Below are 23,057 nucleotides of genomic sequence, written 5' to 3'. Positions count from 1 at the left end.
ACATTATCTAATAGCTACAGAATTAAAAGAATAATATTATCTCCTTATATAAAAACATGTTTTCCCACATTCAGCACACGTCTATTTTCTCAAATGACTGAATGACCACCAACCACATTACCTCAGTGATATTTGTAACAGCAGCAGGAGGAATCACACACACACCTGCTGAGTCACACACACACACACACTGCCTGCCCTCTGTGTCACGTTGCATGCATGTTATCCATCTTAGGCAAACTCATGACTGCTGGCCGTGTGACATGCATCGTGTGTGTTCGCTCGTGTCCACCACTCACATCCAAACTCAGGCCATCTACCTGTACAGCTTAGCTCTGGAAAGCGCTGCAGAGTTTAGAATGAACCAGACAAAACCTTATAAAAATGTTCTAACAGCAAATCTGACTGCAGCAGGGTCAAGTGAGGCACCAGAAATGTGACACCTTATGAGAACAGAATGTTTCTCTGATGAGACAGTTTAGTCTTGTGTTTAACCTGATTTCACTGCCTGTGACAAAATGTGTGACACTGGCCAAACATTGTGAAGCAGTACTGGTCTGATCTTTCTCAGCTGTCTGGTCGCACTCTGGTTCTCACTGCTGTGCATTCTGGGTTATTTTGGTGCACTGAAATAACCTAGTTTGGACATGTTCCCTCTGTAATGTTTCCACATGACCCATATGTGGCTAAGACAATACAGAGCTGTTTAGGTGGTGTTTAGCGCCCCCTGCTGGCCTTCCTAATGTCATGCATGAATATAAAAGGTCAAACATGTCTCACAGTTATTTTTCTCTCATTCAGGCAAAAATTGTTTACTGTACACAGAGGGCACATTCAAACCCAGGGACACAGACACATACCAATGATGATATTCATGCTTTCTTCTTTCTGCCATGGAGTGTAGTTTGCATATATTCGAGTCCTCTTCACAGATCCTCCTTAATTAAGAGCTGACTGGTGTAAGCAAGTGTGTTTAAAACTCAGGCAAGGCCAGTGAAATTCCCCTAATAACACTACACACTTCACAGTCATAGGTGGCGCATGGCATATTCCCTTTCATCTCTCCAGTGCCCCAGAGACAGAAACTTGGTTTGCAAGGGAGGGGTGAGGAGTGGAGTCGAGGGGGCTGAACCTTTCATTTTTGCCCCAGGGGTGTGCTGCCGCTGTTGCTTTTTCTTTGTCTGAAGTATGATTAACAGAAAGCAAAAAGAAAGAGGGTACATATGAATTGTGTGAGCTGAGAAAAGCTGCCATTGTCTCAAATCTTTACAGCATTTTACATGTGTGTCAGGCACTACAGTTGTGATCTGATTAGACAAAAATAGAAATCCCATACTGTGAAAACACTATTACAAATTAAAGTCCTACATTCAAGATGTTATGTAAATAAAAGTATGGCTGTTTCTGCATTAAAATGAGCATAAACATCAAAAGTAAGATGACTGGTTATACAGAAAGGACCATTTAACTGCTCTGTGTGTTTCTTAGTGAGATGCCTGATTTAAAAAACAACTTGAATGAGCTTGAACTTAAATTCAATTCTATTTGGGAAGATGTGGATAAGTTAGAATTATGTTTCATGCTCTGTAACCACTGCAATCGCTGTCTTTTGAAATAAGAGTTGCCGATAGTAACACACTGCCGCCTTACAAGGCCAGAGAGCAAAACAGTGAAGTTGAGAAATAGAGTTTGAAGTTCGAGGGACTTTGGTAGCCTGCTTGTTTTGACGGCCGCTCTTGTCAGGAGTCACCACAGTGGAATCATTCATCTACATATGGATATTTAGATCAACATACTGTATGTTAATGCTACAGATTATTACATTGGAAACGCTTCCCGACATAACCCTAACAATTTATCTGGGCTTGGGACCTGCACTGGGAGCGCACTGGCCTGTGCAACCCTCGCCCCAGTGACTGGGTGTGGTGCACTGGCCAGGAATCAAACCCCATAAGGTGAAAACACTACCTCTGGGTGACCAGTACACTCTGTGGAAGTAGTAAAACCTTTAGTAAAACCTTACTTAATAGCCTTTTTTTTTTTTTTTTTTTTCTAATTTTTGTCAAGGATGCTTTAAATGCTGTGAGCTGTCTCCGGCTCTAACCACTTAACATCGTATGATCTTGTCTTGCTCTCAAATGTACAATGTTAACATTTGAAAATACCAAATTAGTAACTTGTAACTGCTGTAATTATGTAGCTGAGAAAACAACACATTTCATTCTAAAATCTAGTGATTGTGATGTTTCACAAATTGGAAATATCAAATAAATCGTTCATAAGGTGATAATATGTACATTTTCACATTCTTCCACTGCTGCCAGACACAGCTTAAAGAGCTTTGAGGAAATTGATATCCAACTATCCGACTATCTTCAGATAAGTAGTGTAGATAATGGGTGGATGGATCATTAATCTCTGGGTCAGTGCAAGGAACCTTGGTTGGTTTTAGTATAATACAGATATTTCTCCACAAGATGGCAATATTTTTACATAAGCTGTTATAAAACGAAATAATTACAGCATTGAGATGAAGTATGGTGTGTACTGAGCGTGTATTTAGTTAGCTTTAACATTTAAGCTGCAGTTTACTCCTTGTGGTAAAAGTATGCATTTCTCATTTGCACTTGGCTCTGGCTAGAGTCAGGGTCAGTGTTGCTGTCGATGGTGTCGGCAAGCTTAAGACAAGACCAGAGCTTCCTACAGCTCTTGCTTAACCCCTGAGGGTCAGCAGGCCTTGGGTTTCCTGGATGAAGATGAACTTCCACAACACTAGGAGCTGAAAGGAATGGTCCAAAATTTCTCCTGAACATTGTACAGGTCTGATCCACAGCTACAGAACAAGAAGTGTTTGTTTGAGGCTCAGCCTGCCAAAAGAGCTTCAACCAGTCATTACATCCTACACTGTAAATTTATTATTGTAAAAAGCAATATTTTGTGCTCATATATTCTTATATTGCTTTGTAAGTGTGTAAATCTGTAACCTGAGAACCTCTGTTAATCAGGACCTGTTAAAAATAAACCCACACACAATGATCGCATAGCAATACAGCTGTGTATTACATTTCCATTAAGTTCTATTTGTTGTTCTTTGTCTAAATTCAACTCTTTGCTGCTGTAATGAGCCAACTTCCTCTTATCAATTGGTCACACCAATAAAGTTAATCTCATTTTGGTCTGTTGCTGTTCAAAGATCAAGCCACTACACCTGAGCGTCTGAGGTTTAACCTGATATCAAACATTAAGGCATGTTTTGTAATTCACCTCACGTAGGTGCCAAACACCCAGTAATGTTTTTCTAAACTGATAACATCAGGTTCTGTGTTTCATATTAAAGATGTTTGTATTATTGATGAGTATTCGGGGGAGTCTTTATACAGTATCCTGCTGTTTGCTACTCTAGGCATTTTCATAAACCATTTTATACAGTCTGTGGCAATAAGGAAGAAAAGGGACTTTGCTCACATCGTGCAAGTCTTGTGATTCTACAAAAGTGCATCTGATTATCACACTGACCAGACACTGCCTAACATCTGTAAGGTAACAATCTTATTTAAAAACTTTTTTTCTTACAAATTCCATCTCACTTACACAAAACACTGGTTTTCATTTGTAGGTTTAATCGGTTATGACACTATTTTGCATTGCTGTTGACTTGCATGATTTCCTCTATTACTACAACTCCTTAGAGCTATGCAGCATAAATATTATAACCTGCCATTTCTGTAAGCTAGTTAGAACATGTTTGAGTAGATTAAATGCTCACTAGTGGTGATAAGATGATGGGAAGAACTAATTCAATGCCGTTCTTCTACAGAGAAAATGCACTGCAATAACATAATCTCACTGATTAACTGTGATGTGTAATAGATGATAAAGATATTTGCCAGGTGTGCGGTGCTGTGACATGATTGATCATGGAATGGAAGAGTAATCTTTGGCGCACTCAGTCACTGAGTAGCATCCAGTCACCATATGACAAGCCCACCTGGATAGAGGCAGGATGGCAGGATAAGAAAGCATCTGTGTCCCAGCTAGTTGCCAGGTGAAGAAACATCATCTTCCTCATTCTGTAACAACAGGACCACAGTACATCTGTGTTAGTACAAGATGAATACAACTGTTGTGTGCATAACAGGTATCAAACTGCAGCAGAAGTAAGAACATCAATTCAAGCAAATTCAATAAACACCAGTGAGACAAAGCCACAGCAAGTGCTAAAACAGGTAACGTCTGACTTTCCAGTGTAACATTTTTGAGCTGTTTACATGGCTCATAAACAACACAACTCCAGCACAGGGAAAATAATCAATGCAGCTGCATGCAAACATGATTTTCCCTAATGTATCAGTGTCAAATAACACCATCTCTTCTGGGGAAGGACACGCATCGGCAGCAACTAATGAGGAGAAATGATGAGAGAGAACGGTCTCAAGCCAAAACCAATTTGAGCCGCAGTAAGTCTATGGGAAGCCTTCAAAACAGCACAGGATCCATAGAGGTCCTGAGAGCTCTGTTTGAGTCAAAGGCCACTATGCAGAACAAGGTGAAGAGCAGTTTCAGAACCACAAAGTTCACATCCCCTTACAAAGCAGCAGACATGCCAGTAATAAACAGAGAGGGTGAAGAGCTAAAAAACACTGCAGAGGAACCGAAGAACAAAATACCTGCTGATGCTTCTGTTAACACTGCAAAAACCACTGCAAAAGAGGATCATGTGACTCGAAAGGTAAATAAAATTATAAGCATAAAGGTTACAAAGGTTTACAAAGTATTTCACAAGTGAAGTGCTGTAGGTATTTGTACATTTCTCAGCTAATTAGAATTTTAAAATATTGACTTGTACTTGTGTTTGCTTCACTTAGTGTTACTGTGAAGATAGTTGATGTTGGACTGATAGCAGGTTCAATTTAAACACATATCCAGTGTCATTACACAACATTCAACATATTGCTTCCCAAACAAAATTAGGGCAGTAAATTCCCATATAGAAACACACAGGCCTCGTTAGCAATGATCATTATTTTTTTCTTTGTAGGTGGTGAATCAGACCCGAGCAGCGAGAAGAAAAACAATAGGGGGAATTGATTTTGAAAGAATTGCAGCCTCTCAAAATGGTGAGTGCCATAAAGCGCCATCGTTCTTCGAGATCAAAATTTTTTTTTATCAAGGTCTGTCTGCATCTGCGATGAACTGCCAGCCTGAGCAGTGTTTCCCCGCCTGTTGCCCAATAAAGTTAGTGAATGAATGAAGGAAAGGTTCAAAGAGTAATTCACAATAGACATTTGTGACGTCAAAGAAGCCTGTAGATTAATTATCAGTAGAACATAGATTCAAACTTTTTTACTGGCAGACAGAGTTAATAATTAACAAAAACATATAATAAGGCCAATTTATAAGACCAAACATAGATTATATCCCTGATCAAGGATGTGAATCAACTGTCAACTGGCATCATGCCCTCAAATTACTTAAAGATCATGATTTAGCTTTTAAAAGTCAGATATCAGTGTAACATGACTGATCGTTCAAGAAAGTACATTAGCACCAACCAGCAAAGCTCTCTTTATAAAATTATTAGACAAATTATCAGGGAATTACAAACTTATGACACAAAGGATTACCCAAACATTTTGTTTTTGAGCCATCAAACATGTTAGCTTCTTATATCAGTCTAAATCTTTGTGCAACTGAAAAAACCCCAGACAAGATGCCAGCTTCCTGGAAATCCTCCTGTACGTCCTGTGACTCAGATCAAAGCTGTGGACGGTGTGAATGAAGTGGAGAAGAATATCAGCACAGTGACTGTACAAGAAGATGTGACTGACTCAACCTAGTGTGGGCATAGTTGGCCACTACAGAGCAGGACGGAAATAGCCGGCAGGCTTCAAGTCCAGAATAAATGCAGGAGGGTTAAGGATCAGCTGTCACTGGGGCAGGAATGAGACAGAGAGGGAGCGACTGACAGCGTTCAAGGTGCCATTACAGGAACCATAAGCCAAGTGGAAGTTAGAACAAAATATGTTCACAGAGATTTAAAGAAAATAAGACAAAGAACTGGAAGTGGATCATTTTCTGTGAGTACAGATTTGTATTTTAAGTTTCCACAGCTATGTGAAAGTGAAAATTTTAAGGTATTGAACCTTTAAATTCTCTGCAGGTTGATCTAAACATTACAGCCAACATTCACTAATGCCTCATGCTACGACAAAGGGTTGTTGCTACCTATACCTAAATTATTGTTTCTGTGGACCACTGAAAAACATTAAGATGTGTTAGGTGTTTACTTTCCCCTGTCTGCTTAGTCATCTCTAGGTCTGTAGATGCAGTGACTGTCCGTTTAACTCTATGTATGTCTGTCAGTGGAGTCGGGTATCTGTCCCACTCCACTTTCAGTAGCACGCTTATAACACAACCACATCGCAACTCTTAAATATCATCTTAGCAAGTGCCATTATGAGTGACCTAATGTTATTAGCTATTTACTCACATGGATGTGAACACAGAAGTTGTCAGCATATAATTAAAATGATTCCATTTTTAAAATTATGTTTAAACTGTCTTGCTTTCAATCACATTGTGTGGTGAGTCTCCAGAAATATGCAGGATTTTATTTTGACAAAAGGCAGCTGCCCTTTTGACATCTGAAGTGAGACTAGATTAGGACTACTTTTGTCTTTATCCCAAATCCCATGGGAAGAATTTGATCACTGCTTGTACCTGATACCACTGACAGCGCAAATCTCAGCAGTTCAAAAACCAAAATTTAACACACTAAAACCGCTGTGCCTGGTATCTTTCCAGATGAAAAGAGGAGGTCACTTGCAGACTTCAGAGATAGCTCTTTCCTCCAAACCAAGGAGAAGCTCTATGTCTCGGTAAAAGCTATGTCTGCTCTCTATCTGTCAAAGGTGGCGCCTCAGGAACCAAACCGTCCTTTAAAGCCGGTAAATATCTGAGCACTGTTCTCTTCTTTTCAGTCCAAAGTAAATGATGTTAAAAATTTCAATGCTGCATAAAAATTGGTGTTTATACATAGAAGACTTTCTCCTAAAATGTGTAGATTTGTTTGCTTTGATTATACAAGCTAAATGTTTTTAAGCATGACAAAGGGAACTATATATATGATTACAGTCACAACGCATAGTCACCCTGCTTCACTGTTCTCATCTAAGAGTACAAATCTAAATCAATCACCACTGTCAGGAAAACATTGAGCAAGTAACATAATTATTGGTTTTATCCAGGCACAAGATCAATCATCTGAATCTGAGAAAAAAGTCAAACTTTCCAAGGTAAGGTAGGATTTCACCTTCGATTTTGCATGATGTGTGCACTGGATTTGAGAAAATGTCACAGCAACGTACACATTTTCCACAGTCTCATAAACAGTGTAGCTCAAGTTGCAGTTTTCCTTGAAATAAAGAAACAGATAGAACTTTAGCCATGTATTCTTTTATTTCATTCATCTTTTTGGATACATTTGTGGTTGCATTTGCTGGTTGCTTTGGAGTCCAGCTAATCTACTGACACTGGGCATGTGGAAAGAAAGTCAACTGGCATGATTTGAAAGGTAACATATGGCTCTGCTTGCCTGCCTGCGCACTCTGGAGTATAAAGTAAAAGGGAGTCTAAAGGAGTCAATGGTAAAAATGTTACTTTGTTGTTCTAAGATGGCCGAAGACTCCCAGGAAAGACAAGATGACTTCCCTCCACCTCCTTCAGCCAGACATCAGCCAGGACCAGAAGACGTCTCTGGAGCTCATTCCCAACAATGCATGCCATCCCAACTGTCCAGAGAAAAGTTATACCAACAGCGACAAAAATGTGAGCTGAGAAGGCTCCTGAAGCACACTCACCCAGAGCTGAAGATGTTGGGTGAAGCTGTGGATGAGGAGTTTGCTGAGGTTTTGAGCTCGGAGGCTGGGGTGACAGCTGGTGAAACTGGATACGAGGGAGAGGTCCTCTCCAGATGCTTGATATTTGAGAACTGTGCCCTGAGTAACAAAGTATCTCCTTACAACCCCAAGATGTGCACAGCAGAGGGAACGGCGGAAACACGAGATGCCAGTAAACAATCTGCTGTGTCTGAGAAGCAGGAGGAGAGGTTGTGTAATGAAAGTGTTACAGGGATCGTGGAGGATGACAAAATGCTTGGCTCCAGTCCATATTCTAACAGAGAGGAGGAAGAGAAGATAAGAATAGATGTTCAGGCTACTAGAAGGATATTTGAGAGTCAGGCTGTGAACACATCTAGAGTAAATCCAAATGAAAAATTCCAGGGGAAAGTTTCTATTTCTGGGGATGAGACAGGGGCAGTCCCAAAACAGAAGCAGCAGTTTGAAATGTGTAGCCAAAACGATCAACACAGTAAAAACATCAGCAGTGATACTGATGTGGCAAAACAGCCCCATAAACATGGGTCATGTGCTCATGTTGTGGGTCAAAGCATTAACCGAGATTTTTCTGGGAGGGAGGAGGCTTCTACTGGTGAAACCGGTTTTGAGGATGACCCTACAAGTCTTTTAAGTCCAGAAGGATTTGAGGAAATGATCAAAACAAGCGCAGATCTCTTCAACAACAATCCATTTATCTCAACAAACATAGAAAGAGAAAACTCCCATGTGCATAAATCAATGCCCCAAATCCAAGCTAATCCCAACGGGTCATCTGAGGACAGTCTGATAACTAATGTCAAGAACAGAGCCCATCTATTTGAATCAATGCCATTTGATAAAATTAGGCATCAAAACCAGGATGAAATTGAGACGATGGTGGAAAACATTAAAGAAACTTTGAATTCCCTTTATCTCGCTAATGCCATTCATTCAAACGGATCCATAATTGAGGTGAATGAGACAATGATAGCTAAAAAGGCTAAATTCTCACTATCAGAAAATGGACCAAAGATCAAATATGATGAGGTGGCTGAAGGCGGCACACAGAACTTCATACTCCAGTTGCTACCACGTGCAAACCTAAAGCCTCAGATCACTTACCTGAAGGAGGATAGTAAAGGAAGAATGGAGGTGACAGTGATAAATGTGCCTCTGCACCATCATCAGTTCATTACCAGCCAAGATACACAGTTTAAAACTGCCAATGTGGTTCAGCTTGTTGAGGATATTCTCAACCAAGATAACTCTCTGAGGAAAGGAGTGATCATTGAGGAGGATGAAAACAATTCTGCTGAAATCATTGTTTACTCCCTCTACAATTATTTTGATGAGGAAAATGTAAAGAGTTATTGTCCTCCACAAGGGCATGGTGCAGAGTGTGATAAACCAGAAACAGACAGAATCGTGATGAGTAAAACAAAAAATCAAGGAGTAAGAAAAGATGTTAAGTCGGAAACATCTCAAGACCAAACCTGCTCAGGATCAATTAGACCTGAAGAAAAAGGGAATGTGAAACTGTTCACTAGTTGTATTGAAAAGGGTGATTTGGAGTATTTAAAAACTCTTCAGGCCGTGCCAGCAGTGCTAGAGCAAGAGCCTCCTCTGAGTCAGACTGTAGTTGGACAAGGCACAAAGCCTCTTCATGAGCAGAGAGGTGACCAGGCAGAAGACAGTAGTGCAGAGTGGGCCCCAGTGGATGTAAAGAGACTGAAATGCCTGTTCTCTGGACATCAAAGACAAACCCAAGCAAAGCAAAACAGTCATGAAAAGCATGGCCAATCTGTCACAGTTTCTAAAGCAATAACAGGTCAAAATGTGCCACTTGAAAAGAATCAGTCCTCTACTGAATGCAATGTTGGGGTATTTGCCAAAGGTCAAGTAAAGACTACTTTCAGGGAAGAAGGTAACTCTGCAACTACACCACAGGGATCATATCTACATCTTGAGACACAGGACTGTGACACAGTCCAGCAAGCTGAGTTAGTTGAGACGGTTGACGACAATGATGAGATCTCTTGCCTCCAAACTGCAATCCATAGTCTCAAACAGGCCACAGGCAAGGTCAAATCTTTGCCTCACTCATCACAAAACAAACAGAGTGTTCAAGCATCTGAAGAACTTGAAGAACCACCTGTCTCAGTTACAGCAGATGATCTCAAACACTCAAGAACAGAAGCAGAATTACCTCAGGGAAATGAGGATGAAAAAGTGGACTCGTGCACTGAGCTGAGATTGGACCCATCGACCTCCTGCTGCACTTCAAAACATAAAACAGAGCTCCAACATGAGAATATAGAGATACACCCTGAAGAAACCAATTCTGAAAAAGTGCAAACTACTCAGACAGGCAGCATGAATGGTCAAAAGGGTGTGGATGTGGTGCAGGAATACTGTGAAGATGTGGTTCATTGTTCAGAAATGACATCTGACCAACAAGAGGAAATTTTGCAGGGTAAACTTGAGGCAGCTTTGCAATCTTTGGAAAGATCCAACATGAATGTCACTAGGGGAGATTTTAGAGCTGCTATGATTTACAGAAATGCTTCCAAACCTTGCAAAAAAAGCTCACAAAATGTGGGTGCAGTGTCTGTTCAGAAGTCCACTATGGAGGTGTTCTGCCCTGTGACTGAAACTACATCAACTCAAGTACCACTGAGACAAGAGTTACCCAAAGGAGAGGTGACTGCAACAAATGCAGAGCCCCAAAGCCAACGTGAAGCTCTCAATAGACCAGGTGTCTCTGAGAAAACCAAAAGCCCCACTGGTTCAAAACCAACCATCCCACCTAAACCTGAGCATCTCAAAGTGAAACAAAGAGACAGTCAATCAGACAGCACAAAAAAACCCAAAGCAACCCAAATGGCTACTCTAAGACCTGAGGTGAAAATGCTATCAAAAGACAAAACATTTCCTCAACCAGCAAAATCAGTGTTATATATGGATGAATTTATGAAAGAACCATCCAAAATAAACCGTGGTTCAGATTCAGGAGTGGGTAGTAAAACTGAAGCTATGTCTCCGGAAAGTCAAATTAGACCCCTGAATAAGAATGTTAATATTCACTCTGAGATGAAAAATGCAACAGCAGAAGAAAAAGGACCCCAGAATTTCCCAGTCCAAGATAACACGACTGACACAGATGAAAGCCATATAAATTTTCACGAAGCATGTCAGAAATTTGGAGGTAAAAAGAAGAATGCTCCTGTAAAGCCCAAAGAAATTAAAACTGCCCAGTCTGACACCAAAAACCTAAAAAACACACATGGAGATAATAATTCACCTATTAGCACACATGTGGATACAAAACCACGACAAACTCTGACTGATCCATTATTCAGTACCTGTGAACACACTGCCGATATTAATGAGAGGCACAAGAAAGAATCAAAACAAGAAAACAAAGTTGAGATGAGGGAGAAAAAGGGACGGACAGAGACAGAGGACGAACGCCGACAGCGGCTGTCAGTGCACATGGATGAGATCATGAGGGGGAACATAACGGCAGCCATGGAGATTATGGACAACTTGCGAAAGCAGGAGGAACTACAGGGTATTCTCAGTCAAGTTGAACAAATTGAACAGGACACAAGCAAAGCTGATGTAAGGTCTCTGAGGACAGTACGTGAGAACATGTCTGACTGGGTGGTCAGCTCCAACATAGAGAAACAAAGAAAGGTACAAGTGGAACCCAGAGAGAAGTTAACAAAAGACATCACTGAGAGCAAGTCAGCCATGGCACATGTTTTTGTAGATCTTGAGAGAGCCAGTGAGGAAATCATGAATCTAAAAGAGCAGACTTTAGCCAGACTTATGGACATAGAAGAAGCCATAAAAAAGGCTCTTTATTCCGTCTCCACTTTGAAATCTGACTCAGATATTGCTGGTTTATCACGCCTGTTTAAAGAGTCCTTAGGCGCAGTGGAAAAATCTCCACCATCCAGAAATATTAGCAAAATTAGCATCGGGTCAAACAGGACGAAACCACCACAGGCACAGGAAAGCCCTGACATGAAGAAAATCAAATCCCTGTCAGCTGGGCAAGGTGCAGGCACAGAAACAGTCTCTGGAAATCAACCAGCAAGTCCACCATCATCACCCGCCTTCATCTCCATTCATTCAGCCGCTAGAAAAACAGAGAGGATGCCGGCAGAGACCGCAATCTGCCCAACATGCCAGCACAACCTAAAGACAGAGGAGAAATTCCGGACAACGAAGACCCTGACATGCCACAACCCTGCTTTAAACAGAAACAGTGACCCCAGAAAAGAAGGTCAAAAGCAATCCACTTACAGAGCTAAACAAAACCCCTTTGTTGGAGGTACAGACTGACTGTGCAGTGAACAGTATTCCAGGCACAAAAATCATCACAGAGAACTATGAACGGACTGATAACTTTGGTAACCGCTTTTATTCCACTAAAACTTCCACTGTCGTCAATACTCAGCCAGAAACCATGACGTCCCCCACAGATCAGGCAGAGGTCACTCAGGCTACATATGAGGTCACAGCATACCCAGAAGTTCGGCTGCCGATCAGTCAGAAGCCGGCTAGCAGACTGGCAGCGACTTTCAAGTTTTTATGTACATAATATTGTTTGCTAAGAAATCAGTTATGCTTCTGATTATTACTGGTTTTAGATGCTTACTTTACTCATGCTTGGATACTTACAATTAAGTCGTGTTCTTTAAAATGTTTTGACACGTGTTACAAATGAAATACTCATTCTTTTGCTTTGTTTTGATGTATACAGTACGTTTGTATTTGTTAATAATAATGCTCAGTGCTGGTTTAACTAAGCTCAAAATCTGATTTTTCTCATCAGTTCCAACCAAATTGTCGAGAGATGTGCTCAGCCTGTTTCAAGCCAGTTTATCCGATGGAAAAAATAACTACAGACAAATACATTTTTCACAAAACTTGCTTCTGTTGTAAACTGTGCAAGAAAAAATTAAGGTAAGATATAATATTAATCAGTTATTCTCAGTATTGAATTTAGTCATATGCAACATAAACCATGCTTTTTACAGTCTATTTAGGGAATAAAAGTAACTGCAAATTACTGTCTTTGTGTAATGTGACTTCAGAACACTGGTTCCCAGACAAGTGTGTCACACGACCCAAGGGACAAGAGTTTAAAAAAAACAAACTATGAAGTTGAATAGTCCTTAAGCATAAGAGATAGTTTGACTTGTCAGACACAGGTGTAAGAATCATTGTATTGCAATACTATATGTATTTGCTGGAATATTGCTTGGCATTAGTTCGACCTCTATACTCTTCCAACAATGACAAGTATCAAATAAAATGTTTAGGAACCGCTGGCATTTGAGCTTTTCATGGACAATTTAGAAAATGTTCAGTGAAACTAAATGAAATCTAAGGGATTGATTTACAAATCACTAAATGCTGGTGAGCTCTAAATCACTCACATCATTTCCTAAAGCCAAATATGTTATTCATTTTCACTGTAACTGACAATTGTGCTCATTTTGCAGCATGTACAGTTATGCACCTTTATATGGGGAATTCTACTGTATATTTCACTACCGACAACTCTTCCGAAGAAAGGGAAATTATGATGAGGGCTTTGGACACACTCAACACAAGAACCGATGGCTTCTTAGAAGTACTGCTGGGGCGGTGCACGATGAATCAGAGGCATAGATATACACTGTAAATGTACCAGCAGGCAAAGCCAAACTGATCTGCATTTATGATTAATTAGGAGAGTGGCTTGGTTCCATTAAAACTGTACTGCATTTGTCCTCAGCTGATGGGATGGTGACTGTGACACAGAAAATCTTCTTGAAGATTTGTTTGAGGCACCATGCATCTAAATTTTACAGTCTGTTTCATTGATGTGATGGTGATTAATAGTGTACACACATAAAGCACAACTTAACTGCATCAATAGTTAAATCATTAAGATAAACTGTGCAGTACAAGTATGACACATGCTGACACGTAATTGTCTTCAGGCTATTCAGTTTCATTTAACTGCCTATTGCTTTTTTTAGTTGTTCAGTGTAATCTTTAAATCAGGATTCTACATTTTATCTGAGTGAGGAGCACTTAAATTCATTAAATATTCAATTGTAAGTATAAAGTTTTTCTTTTAATTGTAGTTGTAAGTAAACTGCACTGATTTTTTTGTAAGAGTAAAATAAAAATCTTTCCACAGTGTTAATTGCAGTTTGGGTTTTGTGTTTAATAAAGCAACTATACCAAGATATCATTTAGGGAAAGTCCACAAGGCCTCCCCAGTTAAAATCCAATCTACTTGACATGTTCTCCTTCCATATATTTTTAACAATACCAAAGACAAACTGTGAGTTGTACATGCAGGCTTAAACTGCCAAAGCTCAGACTCAGTTCGTAACAAAGAAGGCTTGTTGAAAATCTGGTGTCAAGAGATACACATAATATACAGAATTGCAAGACTTTATTTCTCCCCACTAGGACATTCACAAGCTACCCAGCAGTATGTAAAGTACTTCAAATGATAAGCATAAAGAGTAGTTAAATTAGCTCCACCTTTACTATCTGCAACATTCAGATGATGCCCACAATAACACTTCAGTAGTTATAAACCAACAACACAATATAAATTAATGTAAAATGTGCCATGTCTGCATAATGAGTACTTTTACTTTGGTAGTTTAATTATATTATGCTAATAATTTTGTACTTACAGTAGGGACATTTTTTATTCTATGACTTTTAATTGTAACAGAGTATTTTTATACTATGGTACTCCACAACAATGAACGTTGTTTTACACATTTAACATTAGTGTTTAGCTGCTACAGCGAATGCCAGAGGTGGCACAAGTACACACATTCATTACTCAAGTACAGAAGTACAGATACCTGTGTAAATAAAAAGACAGGTAAAAGTAGAAGTCACTAATTCAGACTCGTTACTCAAGTAAAAGTTAAAAAAGTACAGGCTCTGAAGTGTACTCAAAGTAATCTAATCGATAATTCCCCTCAAATTAAAACTAGTAAGGAGCCTGACTTGAAAAATGTAAGGAGTACAAAATACAGATATTTGTTTAAAACCTAGGGAGTAAAAGTAAAAAGTTGCCAGAAAAATAAATACTCAAGTAGAGTACAGATGCCTGAAAAATCTACTTAAGTACAATAACGAAGTATTTGCAGTTTGTTAATTGCGTGTGTGTTGAGATAAATAAGTGTATAGCAAGTACACAAATTTTAATTAAATAATCTACATCTAAAACACATTTTAGCAGATTGTTACTGCAAAAATAACATTTTCTCTAATAATGTAAGTTGAATAAGTTGTATAAGTTAAGCATTTTAGCCAACTGCTTACATGCTTTCATTTTCACTGTATCAGTTGAGAGAAAACAGTTTTTTTATATCTGATACAAAAAAAACTGTGAAAATCTTTGTGTCCGTATAAATTATATTTTTGTGCTCTTTTCTATTTTGTCATCTTTAGTGGAGGATTCTTTCTCAGCAGTCCCGTTCTCGGGTTTTCTGGAATTAAAAACAAGACATTTGTATATAATTGCTTTGTTTTTCTTGTAAACAAAATACATTTTCTGCTGTAAAAGTATTCATCGACTCACATGAGTTCTTGGAGTTCAACATTGCAGGTTTCAGGAAGCAGAAAGCATAAAGCTCCAGCCACAACGGGGATGATGCCATATATCAGCATGGGGATGGTGTGATGATAGACGCTCAGCAGCCTGATCAGTGGAGCGAAGATGCCCGCCACACGAGCGCACATGGAGTTCAAACCTACACCATTCTGCCTACCAGTATAAACAATGGATTCATCAGAAATTAACAGCAAACATGACTGATAACAAATGTTTTGTTTTAACTAAGGGATACTTTACAACTTACCTTAAAATGGTGGGGTATAGTTCTGCAGTATAAACATATACCGTAGAGAAACTGGCAGTGGCAGCAAATTTTCCCAGTCCAGCTAAGACTGTTACCACAACAGGAAGGTCTGATGGACAAATAATAAATCAGACAAAGCACATTGTCAGAGTGCAAAACATGCTGTAGATTAGTAGATAATAATGGATGTACCAAGGCCCACAGAAGCTCTATATGGTGCATTGTATTTCTTTATTGGGTGGAGATATGCTCAAGATAGATTACAACAAAGTCCTCTTATCATACACAAATTACCTTTTGGAATAGTGAGTATCCCAAGGCAAGCACAACCTCCAAACAACAGAGCCCCTGCTTGAGATATTCTCCTCCCAAAACGTTGCATGAAAGCCAAAGTGCCCAGACGGGCAGGTATTTCTACTAGACCAAAGATGAACTGTGTGAGGTAAATATCCAGACCAAAGTTTCCAACATTCCAGCTCAGTCCGTAGTACATCAGACTTGTTGCAAACCTAATTAGTGGGATAGTTTTTGTCAGTGCCACCAAAAATGTAATGTAGGTGTGAGAGCAGATTGACGTTGAAATAAATACTGACCAGGCGTAGCTCATTATGACAGCACGTTGTCTCAGATACGATATCCTGAAGATGTCCAACATATTTCTTCTTTTGGATGTATCATCAACCTCCAACTAAACAATTTTGTCTTTTAGTTAGTTTACATTTACAGTATTTCAGAGCTTTGTTATGTTTGATTTTGGTTAGAGGTTGCTCACCTTGTTTAGCAGATCTTCTGGGACCTTCCTTTTGTTCACCTTAGCTGCCCTCTGGATCTCCTTTATGGCCTCCTCCTTCCTGCCTTGGGTGATGAGCCAGCGAGCTGACTCTGGAAGAATCCTAGTTGACATATACGTAGGTCCATGATCACAAACTCAAATGTACACTTTATGTTATTTGTTTTTCTGTGGGTATAATGTTGGAAATAAGCATGAAGTGTGGCCCAAGAGGCTGCTGACCAAAAACAGATTCCCAGGGCGAGGACAACAGGGCTGAAGAGCACCAGCTGCAGGATCCTCCAGTTGCGGATCAAATAGGCAATGCCAGACACCATGATCAGTCCAAAAGAGCAAAAGAAGTGGCAGATAATGGTGCAGAGAGCAAACTTGGAAGAATCACTCCATTCACCACCTTCAAGAGAGTTAGAATTAAAGTTTTGTGTATTAGCTTCAATACACAAGCATAGATATCATCATATGCTTTGTGCATTAAGGTACAGTTTATCACTTTTTGCACACCAGCACAATTGCATTTTTCCAGCTTGTGTTTTTGCATCAATTTTAGGTCTGCAGCTAGTACATTTATCAGCGACTTAAAGCCACTATACAGTTTAAAGCTGTTTCACTCTGGCAGCTGACAGGGGCAGACAGCAATAATATCGATGAAGTATTATTTCAGTTCTGAATTTTGTACCTACCTATCACAAATGCATTAACACAAATGCCTGAAATAGAGATGCCACAGAAAAATCTGATAACCATGTAAACGTAGATGTTGGGTGAGAAAGCGGTTCCAACACCAAAACACAGTAGAATAAGGAGAGAAAGCAGGACCACGAAGCGTCGACCAAACCTGCAAAAAGAAGAAAACGGTTGGTACCTCAGTTTTGTATTCTTTTTTTTATTAGCAAATTACATTTAGCTAGTTTTTATTTTTGCCCAGTTGCATTAGAATTGTGATCTGGACCTGTCAGCCATCTGCCCCAGCACCAGCGCTCCAACCAGAAGACCAGCCATGTAGATGGACTGTGATGCCTCAATCAAGCTGCTCTTGTCACACACAGTGTTGAACTCATAATGAGAAGGAAAAAGAAAGGAGTAGAACAAAGAAAATACTAAATTTGGTTTAGCAGTACTCAGGATGTGATACTTTTAAAAACTGCAAATCGTAGTCAATGATTGATTTTTAAATTGTGTCAGGACAGGACAGTGATAGTTGATGCCTATCAGTTTATCATTACAACTAGTTGTAAATGTGCTTGGTGACTTATGAATTATTGCTTTATGTACTTGATTGATGTATTTATTTCCACTTGTGTAAATTTTGTGTTTTGAAATTGTGTTTTAGGGTTATTTTCAGTCAAACAAACGGAGACATTTTAAGTGTGATTTTTACCAATACCAATAAATGTTACCAGAACAATACAGTGGTGACTAAAATTCAACTTGCTGATCACTTACCTCTGTCACAATGCTGGAAGCACCTTTGGGTGCCTCAAAATCTGTCCCATTCATGCATCCTGTTGTTGTGTTAATCCCATATGCTTCAATGGTCTCCAAATCCCAATGCACAGGCGTGAACATTTTACAGCTTTCATACTTCCCATCTTTGTTTACAGGGATGGTGAGATTTCTTTGTTCCTCCTCTGTCAGGTTGGGCCCTATGTTCAAAATCCAGTCAGTGTTACAGTGGTGTGGGAAGTTCATCCCTGTAAACACCTGAGAAACCACATCAAAACCTACAAAAACATTGGTGAAACATAATAAAGCCACTACACGTTTCTGAAATAAGCCAAACTCCCCAATCTCCTTCAGGATCTGTGCAAAGTTGCTCATCTTGGTATCAGAAAGTCCTCAGAGTGCAGTCTGGCTTTAAATGATGTCCAGTCACCAACAAACGACTTCGCACTCTTCCAACAAGTTAATGTTTAAACTTCCAGTCGCAGTGTTTTTATAACCAATCAACCCGTTAACAGATTGACAGTATTGATCCATATTAAAATAAAGGCCAGGATATCTGCCAACATTTTTTTAAACAACTTTACGATGTCTCCTAAAACTTTAAAACGGTGCAATACTAAATTGCTAGAGTAAGCTTTACTGAGAACAATGAGAATCTAGTTTAATCTAGTCTGTTATAAGACTGTTTAGCTAACACTGAGGTTTCAAATGGAGGAAAGTATGCCCGCCTCTGATGTTAAAGTACTCAGAGGTTAGTCTTGGGAAGATTGAATAAAAAAAAGAGTACAAAGTATAATGAAAGCAACGAGAACCCACAGTGCTACAGCTATCCTAAAAGTACTACTGTAGGTCTCTATACTGCATGTTGTCACTTTGTGCTGCCATGTAATGGTTGCTTTTAATGTGCATTTAATGTTTTAATCTGATTTGCATTGCTTTATCTATGTATGCATTTTAATGTTTTATCCATTTGTGTGCATTGTGTTAAGCACTTTAAATGACCTTTGTGTAAAAAAATGTGCTATAGAAATAAACTTGCCTTGCCTTTAATGATTACAAAATGGAAAGTCTACAAAGACCAGGTGAAAGGTCTATAAAAACTGTTATCATCCCTACTGATAGTCAGGTTAATAAACTTGAGAGAAAAGGAGCAAACCCTCAAGTGTGAAACTGGTATTAAAAAAAACTATTTTAGAAATACAAACCTCTCAAAGAATGAGCATGAGACTACACAGGATGAGAATCGAATATTGTATTTAAAGCCATTATGGCACAGTACCTGAAGCTGTGCTAGACTAGAGCCAGTTCAGTATATGTAGGTGACTGGTTTTCACTGCATCATTGCAGTGCATCATGGTTACTTATTTACAAAAACAACTTCTTCAGTTAGAGACAATGCTTTATGTTAAAAAAAATTCAAGCTAAGAGGAAGCTGATATGCTCATTCTTTATTGATTAAAAATAATAAACAACCATGCTTTGAACTCCAAAACGATCAAAAAGAGAGCAAATAAAATATGAAAAAATTGAAAACAGGTGGAAAATTCAGTTACAGCCTTGAGTGAGTTATTGCCTGTGTTTCTGCCGGTCTGTTCAGTTGCTAGAGCTTTGTTAAACTACATGTAAGCAGGACAAAAGAGACTGTTGGAGAAAAAAAATGAGAACAAAGGCATCAGATCTTCAACTCTACTAGAAGCAAAGCTCAATCTGCAGCACACACAGAGTCAAAACCTTGACGTGATGTCAAAAGAAAAAATACACTTGGTCATTTTCAATTTAAGGCTAGCACAACATTTTACAATTAAAGTCAAAATACAAAGATTCCATCTGCAAGCAAGAAATTGCAGAATTTCATTCAATATGGCATCTGGAGAGTTATGTTATTATCACATCACCAAAATAAAACCAGTGAAACCCCAAACCTCTCACTACTGTTGGTGCAAATAACTGCGAGATGCACATTCATCATTAAACCATGTCATTAATTCAAAAATAATAATGATAAAACAAACAAAAAAAAAAAATACATCCAGCGTATGGTTGAAAGGATGCAACATCTGCTGTGGCGTTTTTCATCCAAATGCAAAATACATTTCTGGTCTTTCAATAATAATGTTTAATTAACAAGTAACTAAAACAGCTGCATAATTTCAGGGTTAAAATAACTACGTTGATAATGTACAACTATTCCTTTTGGTATTTATTAAGAGCTAGAGAGAATTTTGCTGTGTCCAACACCTGGGGAAATTTAAGGTGGGCAGACATTAAGCAGAGCATCAGGACAGCTGTGGCTACTTGACAGAATTCCAACTTTTAAAGGCAAAAAGTGAAAAGTGGACATTTTTTGAGTAAATACATACAATAAAGCTTCACACATACAGTAAGTGACAATATGTCCTGCAAAACAATGGGATTCAAAGCCAGATTTGCAGTGTTGTCTTCCTTCACACAGTGTTACTCACAGTCGTGTCACGAGACAGAAAAAAAGACTGAGTTTGAAACACCCAGTACAAAAAAACAAAACAAACAAAAGCCAAATGTTATTTACACATTAAAGGCTAAATCAAGTACTTATTCTTCATCAACAGACACACTGATACCAACAGGCAGACACATACAAGTGTGGTTACAGCTTCTGCCAAACCTTTAACTTCAACCATTTAGACATACAATCAAATCAAGATGACAACCAATTTTAAGAACAAGGCAACTTTCAATGCAATTCTACTACTGTCCCCTAAAAAGAAACACTAGCTCATGTAGCCTAAAAATAAAAACAAGTGAGCATTAGCATGTTCTACTGTTTCCAAACATTTATTATTGGATCAGTTAGCTGAAATTTATATTCCAAATCTATAACAAACCAGACAAGAAACTGATCTTGAGTTTATTGATCTTTCAAGTAGTGTCTGTATAGTGAAAGGCTGGTATACACTGTAGTAGTTTTTACCGCTGTGCCGCAGACTTCCATTGTTATCTAAAAACTATTGAACCACATTAATGAGCTACACCATTACACTGGCTGACATGGTGTGATTGAACATGGGCGCTGTAGTCAATTCCAGATACACTGTCTGCTGTCTCGGCATTAAATGTGTACAGCTGATAACAGCCCCCAACAGATGCTCATTTACTTCTGCTTGAGTAACATTTGATAATAACTACAGATCCTAAATGTTTTGGGATTTTTCTTTTGCCAGTTCTAAAAATAAAACTGTATTTGTGACTTATTTTTCTTAAGAAAAAAAAAAGGCTTAAGAACGTATTGAGGAATGCACACTTTCTTGGTTTTTGGTCTTTTTATTAGATTTGTTCATGAAAAATACAACAAAAAAACAACTATCCTTACATTTTAATAACTGTTATAGTTGGGAATATTTTGGCATTGCATTTGTGTCACATTGCATCAGTATTTTTCGGTGAGAAATTATTTTGGGCTGTGTATAAAACGTGTATAAATTCAAGTTGGCTTAGTAAGTTGCCCCTTTCAAAATAAAGTAACAGTTTTGACATTAGCAACTGAAACCACATTTGTACATTTCACACAATATAATTTTCCAAATGGTTCCTGGAGACTCCCCCCCCAAACATGCATTCAGTAGTTTTAATGATTATAAGGCATTGTTACACTGTATTAGAATTCACGGGCATTCGCTTAGATTGTGCAAATTCATCATGTGTTAGAGAGACAAAATTAACAGAGGGAGGCTAGAACAGGAAATGGAAACTGTTGACACTTGCATCCTTCTACATATACACTGTAAACATTTTTGAGTGATTCCTTTACTGTACGTTCTGATACTTCAGCCGACCTCCTAATACAACTAAGCAGTGCTGTATAAATCCTATGGGTGACAAACGTACCGTTTTCTTTGGCAGTAGTGGTTTCTTTACAGCCATAGAATGAAAATAATGAATTTAACTTTTTTCTTTCACATTTTTAGGCAGGTCACGGTCCCAGGTAGAACAGCAGCTTAACTAATGCTGAGCTGAGCAAAGCCCATCAGTTTGACGTCATCTGGTATTTCAGATCCCTCAATCCCAGAAGCCTTTGAAAACAATAAGGAACAAGTAAAAATGGTGTTTGAGCAGTGACAGTACAATATATTCACTTAAGGCTAGGGATGTAACGATACCAAAACCTCATGGTACAATACTGCCACGATAAAACGTCTGCGATACGATATTTATCACAATGTTAATCATGAAGAAATAAGATTTTTTAAAAAGCCCCTTACTAAATAATAAATCTGCATTTTGTGGTATGATTTCCCTTTGAATTTAAAGTGCTCCTGCCTTCCTGTTTTATTAAAATAAAAGTAGCCAGCCATGACCTAAGCATGTGCAAAAACATGGCTTGAATAGTCACTGGCACTGAATGACTGAACTGTCTGTACAACTTAAAAGCAAAGAATATAATGCAACAGTCAGTAGCAGTCATTTTATGAAACAAAGCAAAATAATATACTACTGCAGCAGCCGGATCTTGCAAACAAAACAAGTCAGACTCACAGAGGAACATCAGCGTTTTTAGTTCCCCCCCGGGCAAGTTTTACTTTCGCTGTTTGGTGGCTTTGCTGACTAATGGTTAGGCTCTCACATCTGGGGGCAAGCGTGAGCAATTTCCTGCTTGGCACACCAGAACGAAGAGAAGACGACGCCAAACTACACTCGGAAGCCACATAGAGAGGTGAGATTTGTGCTTCACTGGAGCTGGTTCTCAAACATCATGTTCTACTTTTTCAAGAGAAAAGACTTTAAGGGCGGTAAAGTGGTTGGTTTTGTGTATATGCATTCGGTTTGTTTGCCCATCTCCATTAAAGTGTTGCACGAAGCTGTTTCTAGGATTGTCTCAGTTCTAAAGTAGCATTGCCTTCATCCATCAGCATCTGCAAATTGTCCAGCGTTTGAGATTTTCCTTTCCGCCTGTGTCATTTCTTGAAACGGGAAAACTGAAATCTTGCCACTTAACAGCTAAAAAAGGTCAATGATGGAGCATCCGCCATGTTTCCAAATTCTGCCACCTGAACACAGTTATACTAGCAATATAAC

At 38.9% G+C, this 23,057-nt stretch overlaps 2 protein-coding genes across 8 annotated transcripts in view; both read right to left on the bottom strand.

Moving 5' to 3' along the window:
* Positions 1-910: 910 nt before the first annotated feature.
* slc22a13b (solute carrier family 22 member 13b) lies at positions 911-18,380 on the bottom strand. Its single transcript, XM_020602339.1, has 11 exons — positions 18,006-18,380; positions 17,512-17,615; positions 17,243-17,397; positions 16,785-16,956; positions 16,545-16,665; positions 16,366-16,460; positions 16,067-16,281; positions 15,773-15,881; positions 15,493-15,678; positions 3,989-4,070; positions 911-1,181 (listed from the first exon to the last, which is right to left on the bottom strand). The coding sequence occupies exons 1-11, from the start codon at positions 18,378-18,380 to the stop codon at positions 1,029-1,031; spliced, it is 1,767 nt and encodes a 588-aa protein (XP_020457995.1). The 3' UTR covers positions 911-1,028.
* A 1,089-nt stretch (positions 18,381-19,469) lies between these two features.
* The window catches only part of oxsr1b (oxidative stress responsive kinase 1b), a 37,573-nt gene continuing 33,985 nt past the window's right edge, over positions 19,470-23,057 (bottom strand). For 5 of the 7 annotated variants that reach the window (XM_020602280.1, XM_020602283.1, XM_020602277.1 and 2 more), the window contains one exon: positions 19,470-22,054. In XM_020602280.1, coding sequence (XP_020457936.1) covers positions 21,980-22,054 — 75 coding nt within the window. In that variant the 3' untranslated portion in view covers positions 19,470-21,979. The remainder of the gene's footprint in view (positions 22,055-23,057) is intronic. The other 2 variants (XM_020602279.1, XM_020602282.1) reach the window with 1 other exon arrangement.

The sequence above is a fragment of the Monopterus albus genome, unplaced genomic scaffold, assembly GCF_001952655.1.
Source record: "Monopterus albus unplaced genomic scaffold, M_albus_1.0 scaffold55.1, whole genome shotgun sequence".
Taxonomy (NCBI): domain Eukaryota; kingdom Metazoa; phylum Chordata; class Actinopteri; order Synbranchiformes; family Synbranchidae; genus Monopterus; species Monopterus albus.
This window is presented reverse-complemented; position numbering and strand designations above follow the sequence as displayed.

Coding starts and splice junctions, on each gene's coding strand:
- slc22a13b (XM_020602339.1), bottom strand. CDS start 18,380: ATGAGCAACTTTGCACAGATCCTGAAGGAGATTGGGGAGTTTGGCTTA. Junction 17,616..18,005: donor CTTCCAGCATTGTGACAGAG/GTAAGTGATCAG, acceptor TCTCATTATGAG/TTCAACACTGTGTGTGACAA. Junction 16,461..16,544: donor CAGAAGATCTGCTAAACAAG/GTGAGCAACCTC, acceptor AAAATTGTTTAG/TTGGAGGTTGATGATACATC.